Genomic DNA, 7,773 nt, shown 5'->3' on the forward strand with positions numbered 1-7,773 from the left:
ATTCAGTTTGGTCAATTTTCCAGATGTTTCTTCTCAAGGAGCAAAACCAATGAAGTTAAAGTAAGAAAATACATATGTTTCATGATGCTGAACAAAATTTATTATTTTTGAGCTGTTAAACAATTTCAATTTTTGCACTGAAACTTAAAAGGTAAACCACATTTTCATCTTCGTTTGATCAAATTGATCAAACTTTGTAAATGTGATCAAAATAATATCATACACAAGCATTTACAATAATGTTGCTGATTGGTAAATAAAAGTTGCCACTTTGAAGATAATGATTGATCAATTTTCAAGAATTAACATCCCTGAACTCCTCATTGACAAAGGGATTCACTCGAAATTTAATGTTAAACAGTTAGTGTTGTTTTTAGCAAAACAAAAATTTACAATGGTTGCCAACTTTTGCACTGAGAAACAAAATGTATAATGTCACAATGGATACTTTTACAGTTCTATTGCAACTAAACTTCCTGTTTACTGAGGACCTAAATGTAGCATGTAAGATATCACTGGTGAGAGTTGGCTCACATATTTCTTCTTAATTTTTAACACAGCACTTCAAGTTGAAATTTTATGACTTAGTTGTCCTTTTACAGATTTATCAAAAGATTTATCACATTTACAAACAAATTTATGCAACTGTTCGGGTCTTTATCTGTATTTTCCTCAATCAAACGCATGCACTCTTCAGGTAATGGGATGTTGTTTAAAGGTATGTCCACTGAATCAAACTCATGTCCAACTGGGCCATCATAATCAATCCCGTAAGTTTCTAATTCCAAATTTGCCTACAAAAAATAAAATATAAACATTGAGTTTTCCAAAATGATGAGGATGTGGGTCTATGTAAAGTTTTTTAACTGACACTTGCACCAAAAAGGGATTATGGTGCCTTTGTCAGTCTTATATATATATATATATTCATTGTGATTTTGTTTTCTTTTGCAGTCCTGCACATGTTGAATAAAATAAAGGCCATTTTCCTGAACCCATACATCTGTTGGTTTTCTAACTGTTAATGAATTACCCATCATAATCCTTAAGCTGTTTATATACTCCCTCGATTTTTTTTTTTTTACACATCACTGATCATAAAATTCTTAAAAACAAGGTGATGCCAATTTGTGTTAAACAAAAAAGGAACACCATTGATTTGTATTATGTTGCTGTGGATGCAATTAAGAAATTATATATATTTAACATAAACATTTCGCCTTACTTTCAATGTGTTATTGGTACCCTTTACTCCTGTGATGTTCTGTTCGAGGGAGACATTGTTTATGGAATTGCCCTAAGATAATTTATAACCAAAAGGTTAACAATTTTAATACCTCATTTTGTGATTCCCAATATGGATCTAATGTTTGACCTTTAATCCACAGCTGCATTGGTGTCTGAGAGCCTTCTGACCTAAGGGGTCTTCTCATTAAAGCTTGTGCAAAGCTGTCCAAATGATCTTGAATCCTTGGTTTGAATATGATGTGTAGTACTTTCAAGTGATCTTCATTTGTGACATCTAAAATTGCATGCTCCTCCATATGGTAAAACAGCTGATAATAAAATGACACACAACCACTCCAAATTTCTCTCCATAGACGCTCTATCCTGAAAAACAAACAAAACTAGGACTTATTGTCAACCACAGTGTAAATCATGTCTCCCAAAACCCTTCATAACCACTGAGACTCAACAAATGATCTTTGATTAAACAAAGATTTCTATTTTTTTTTATCTTAAAGTTTTTTCAACTTTTAATTTCAAATACATTGTAGTCGCTATATTAGATTATCAAATATGGTGCTACACTATTTTGGATAATACTAAATTGACTGTTAACTAATTACATGCAAATTTCAAGTCTTCTTGACCTCATTTTCATGGTTCAGTGGCTACTTGAAAAAAAAAAAAAAATTTTGACCCTTTTAAGTTATATTATGAGTAATGGGATCGCTATATACATTTTGGTGTGTGGGTTACTTGTATGGTTCTTATGCCTGTCAGACATTTTTCACCTGACCTCGACCTACTTTCATGGATCAGTGAAGAAGAATAAGTTTTGGTGGTCAAGTTCATGTCCCAGATACTATATGCAATAAGTCAACTACATTTGTTGTATGTAAATACTTTATGATGTTCATGTCAGTCTTGTAGGTTTTAATTGACCCCCCTCCTTTTTATGGTTCATATAAAGTTTTTGTGTGTTGGTCTTTATTTCTTATATTAAGCAAAAGATCAACTATATTTGTTGTATAGAAGGATTGTAAGCTGTATCTGACTGACTGGCAGGTATCATCTGACATTGACCTCATTTTCATGGTTCATTGGTCAATGTTAAGTTTTTATGGTAAAGTTTGTTTCTTAGATACTATTACATGTATTAGCAATAAAGGTCCACTGTATTAAATGTATAGATTATGTGTAAGGTGTATGACATGGTTCATCTTAACTGGCTGTCATTTTCATGGATGGCTCATTGGTCAATCTTGAAAATTTAGATTTCTTTGTTGAGTATGTTTCTTAGAAACTATACACAATATACCAACTGTATTCAGTGTATAGAATTATAGTAAGGTGTACATGTATTTCTCATTTGGGTTTATCTAACCTTGACCTCATTATATTGGATCATGTTAAGTTTATGTGATAGTTGTAGTAAAGCTTTATATTAAAGACTATCAACATAATATCAATAGATAGTAAAGAAATTGAGGCATTTCAGTGTATGACCTTTATCAGCAAGAAAACAAAGCAAGAAGTCACATGCATTTCATTGATAAATGGACATGGATTGATACCTGATATCATTGTCTAATATTTTCAAGTATCATGTCCTACCAATGATCTTAAAAATATGTGGCAGTAAGATCAAAGGGAATTGTACAAATTGCTGATAACTCTTTATCGCAGACATGAGTGAGACCAGAAATTCAAATGCTTGGACGTCATGAATTAAACAAGAATAGGGTCCATTAACATTTTTTCCTCAGAATGGAATGTGGCAAAATTAACAGTCTGAACTAAAAACTATTTCACCTACTAGTCTAAAGACCAATATTCTGACATTATTCTTATTGGGCCAAACAAATTTTTGTAAAAAACTTACTAGTCTGAACGAAATTTTACTAGTCTGGGGCATAGGACTAGTGGCTTACTATGCAGACTGAACTAATCCGGTGACAGTATTCCCTTTATAAAATATCAATGTCCAACTATAAATAAATTTTGAGAAACTTCACTTTTAAAAAATCATTAAAAAAAGAATGCACCCATGCCGTCTTGTCCTGAAAAACATTAAAAGTTGAATTGGAGAGTTGAGATAAAACTTGATCCCCCATTTTGTTGTGAGGATAAAATGACTAGAAATACTGTGATGGAATGCATGCCAATTGATACAAAAAGTTTACCTCTTGTCTTTCCTATTAATATTGATTTAGAACGAAATTCAGAGCTAGCATTGTGTTTTTCATTTTTATGTGGCCATTGACTTTACTAAGTGGAAATCAATTAAACTGTTAAATTATGCAATCATTAGATTATATCTCATTATTTACTATAATACCTTTGATTGTGTACACTCCTGCCAGCAATAAAACTACTATTTCCTCTAACCATCAGCATATATTCTGCTACTTTCACATTTTCACCACCTTTATCAGACCGCACTCTTTCTGGTAATCCCCATGTTTCCACTGCCTTTTCAAATGCTTTAAAGACTGTCACAGCTTTATTATCAGTGTTGACAGCAAGAAACACTGGTATTCTGGAATATCCATCTATCCCACCATGAATTACAAATCTCCATCTATAATTTTAAAATGAAGTGAAATATACAGGCAACTGACAACTTATTGTAAAACCGATGCAATGAAAAGAATAATATACTTTAAAGTCTTTTTGATAAGAAAGGAAAACAAGATGCTCTCAGGACCAAGAATCACTGGTGATCTTGAGACATATCCTACTTACAGGTTTTTTTTTTTGTATTTAAGGTAATTTGATACAATTATTTATTTTCTTCTTGAAAATTTTAGATTGGAACTAAGGACACATGTACATGTCGGTACTGTAAATTCAGAAATTATTGCGTGCATTAATTATTGCGATTTTGTCATTTAAGACTAAAATACGATTTTAATTTTTACGATTTTGAGAAAAATCATGTTTAATTCATATAAAATATTTCAAAATGCGAGTTTACAACTCTGTCTCATTTTTCGCAAAATTAAAACCTCACATTAATTTCTGAATTTCAGTACTTCTCAGCATAACCATATGCTTTGAAAGTAATATATCTATGACTTTGTTTTTGAAATATTTAAGTGTGCTGACATTTATAACTTTTTAACCTCATACATATAATTCAAAATTATATTTATTCTTATTTTAGTATTGAGTTCCTTTTCTGTTTAGCATAATAAAAAAAATAGGTAAGCAGCAGTTACATAGTTTGTCTCTTTCTTATGGTATGTATGTATCATTTGACATTCATTACCTACAGCTGTACAATTGTAGATGGGAATGCAACTGGACATGCTGGAGTATAATTTACAATAACCAAAAATTACATCATAGCTTTCTTTTCACAATTATACCCTGATTGTCATGATTGTGTTGTACAAGGTCTTCAAAAAGAAAAAAAGAAAGATAGGAAGAGCTGGTGGTGGCCACATGAATTTTTTGACAGAGGAACAACAGAGTTAGTGTGGGGCCACTAAGCTAAACTGCCCGCTTTGCACCAGCTGATATAAATAAATGCCTAGGGTGGGAATTGAACCCACGTACACACACTCTGTTGTTATATATTTTAAAACAAACAAAAATTTGCTCCTAAATAAACAAGCAATTAAACTTTAGAAAATATATAAATTTGTTGGGATTATATTTCATATTTATATCAAATACTACTTATATATATATATCATAAAATTGAGAATGGAAATGGGGAATGTGCCAAAGAGACAATAACCCGACCATAGAGCAGACAACAGCAGAAGGTCACCAACAGGTCTTCAAATGCAACAGGAAATTCAAGCGCCCGGAGGCGTCCTTCAGCTGGCCCCTAAACAAATATATACTACATGAAGTTCAGTGATAATGAACGCCATACTAAACTCCAAATTGTACACAAGAAACTAAAAGTTAAAATAATACAATACTAACAAAGGCCAGAGGCTCCTGACTTGGTTTCATGTATATTTATTGCAAATGAGTGTAGCAGGAATAATATTTATATGATTTTACCGAATAAGTTTGTGGTTTCCATCAATATGCCAGAGTGATCTTGGTGCTCTAACATTGTATGTCCTTCTTTGGATCCTATGGACACTCAAAAAAAGCCTTCTAAATGCAACACCATCTGGATCTACTGCTTTCACAGCATTGCGTACTCTTTGCCTCTGTATTTTATGTCCCTTACTTGATAATATGGACCTAATGGTTTGGTATCCTGCTTCAGGAAATTCAGTTTGAATGTTTTTTACAAGTTCATGTAGTTCGTCATCGGGGATCGCGCTGTAACGCTCTGATAATTTGATATTGTAGTCCCTCAACCTGCGTTTCACTGTAGACACACTGACACACAACATGTTTGCAATATCAGCAATCTTAAAATCTTCCTCTACGAAATATTCTAAAATGTCTTCTGATATGTCGAATGAGGGTCTCCCCTTCAGTTCATTGAATGTACAATTTGCTGCTAAATTAGATAGACACTGATTATTTGATGATATACTTTCACTTTTTTGTATTAAGTCTACTGCACATGAAACTTCAGCCAGCACATCATCAATGTTGATTAGTGTGGATAATGTACTTATCATTCCCAATGCAACTTCCACATCTCTTTTAAGACTGTATGTCCTTTTGCTTTCAATGCAATTCTTTAAAGTTATGATTTTGCTAGCCATCAGAAGTTTCATTTCTTGAATTATCCCTTCTTCGTGTTCTTCATTCATGGTTGAACAAAAAAAATAACTACAAACATGAAAAATAAAGGTGTCTAATGTTAATGTTGTGAAGGTACATGCTCAAAATAGATTAATGATGTACAAAATGTAGTGTGCTAATACCATGTAATACATGTAATATTCAGTTTAAACGTAATACTATGGATTCATTCATTTTCGTGGGTACCAATTTTCATGGATTAGGGAAAATTTCCATGTTCATGGATATTTAATTTTGTGGTTTTGCCGAAGTCTGCATATAAGCCTATAGAAAAATTTGTTATTAGTTGAACATTTAATTTCATGGTTCACATTCACCCACTAAAGCCACGAAAATTGGTATCCAACGAATAATAACGAATCCACAGTATCCTGGTTTCTATTTAATCTTTCACATATCTGTTGTCAGACTATGAACAAGTAAAATAGTATACCTGGACAGTTGTAATCAGGATTATGCTTGTACCCTAATTTTACTTTAGAGCTCATTTCATATACATGTACATGTAGCAGTCAGGGGTGGTACTTAAACAAGTGAATTCAAAATCTCTTCTTCATTGTTCTTTGTGATTTTAGCTGAGAAATATTTAAAATGTTTGCACAGACTTTTCAAAATCACTGAAACAAGTAATTTGAGAAGTTAAAATTTAATCACTTCAATAAGTGTTTATAACATTTTTGGAATATATTTCCCACAAGCTTGATTTTTTTATTGGTAAAAAGCCCAGAATTCTATTGAAAAAACAACTATGTACATGGATGTACATGCATAAATTGTCATTTGCTTGATAAGCCTTCCAGTTTTTACAGTCTGTTTGAATATATATGCAAAAACTGGAATCATTTGTAGATCAGGACATAACCTTAAAATAAATTGTTCTAATTCTAAAGAAAACTTATCAGGTCACCTAATATTGTTGACCTTAATATAATCTGATCTAGTAAGAGTAGTTAATGAATATTTGATTACAGAACAATTCCCAAGGGTATTTTTAAAAGCCTTAGCGCACTAACTTACTGTCCAAGAAAATATGGAAAATCAATGAAATTAGCATTTGAAGATCAAAGAAAACACCAAAATCACTTAAATAGGTGATAATGAAATCACTTGTATAAGTAGCACCCCTGACTGTATAGTAAAAAATTATCAGCAATCTGTAAGATATTATTTTGTTGCAAATTTAGGTAAACCGTGGGAACAGGAGAGGGCCTGTAAAAGCTCATTTTGGTGACAATGTGAGGAGTCTGAGTGGGTGGGATAGTGAAGGATCCCAGGAGTACATGTAGGTGCCCTGAAAGACTGAAACTGTGGTTAAGGGGAGTCAAGGTCCGGAGAATAATTGCCCAACAGTTTTTTTGGCCAGACACAGCTGGTGCTGACAGTGCTGTGGTTCAATGGACTAACATCAGAGCAATATGGGGCTTTTTTAGTGGGTCAGACCAAGTTCAACTCTGTCAATGACAATTGCTATACTACAAATGTATATAAAGGAGTAGGTCCGGTAAGGCCCCTTTTCGGCCCAAAAATATAACCGTTTTACAAAAATGTTAAAATGTAAACTTTTAGTTATTTATTGGACAGTTGAATGCTTCTGCTACATAAATATGGGCTGTTTTTGACAATACAATGCACATATATCGGGTTGTAGCACCATTAAGTCATGCTAAATTACTGAAATCTTCAAAATTCTATCATTTTAGTTAAATTTTAGACGGTTTCCGTGTAAAACGAAAGTGGCCGCATTCGTGTTCATCCTTAATATTGCAATGTAAGTTGTATTTTCTGATAATACATAACATATATAAAGGTTGTGGATGAACA

At 32.5% G+C, this 7,773-nt stretch overlaps 1 protein-coding gene across 1 annotated transcript; it reads right to left on the reverse strand.

The window, feature by feature from the left end:
* Window positions 1–77: 77 nt before the first annotated feature.
* On the reverse strand, window positions 78–5,972 carry LOC143054556 (uncharacterized). The gene is made up of 4 exons (XM_076227576.1): window positions 5,248–5,972; window positions 3,566–3,808; window positions 1,338–1,611; window positions 78–794 (listed from the first exon to the last, which is right to left on the reverse strand). Exons 1-4 carry the CDS (start codon window positions 5,958–5,960, stop codon window positions 597–599), a joined length of 1,428 nt encoding a protein of 475 aa, XP_076083691.1. The 5' UTR covers window positions 5,961–5,972; the 3' UTR covers window positions 78–596.
* Between the last annotated feature and the right edge of the window lie 1,801 nt (window positions 5,973–7,773).

The sequence above is a fragment of the Mytilus galloprovincialis genome, chromosome 12 (genome assembly GCF_965363235.1).
Source record: "Mytilus galloprovincialis chromosome 12, xbMytGall1.hap1.1, whole genome shotgun sequence".
NCBI classification, from domain to species: Eukaryota; Metazoa; Mollusca; class Bivalvia; order Mytilida; family Mytilidae; genus Mytilus; species Mytilus galloprovincialis.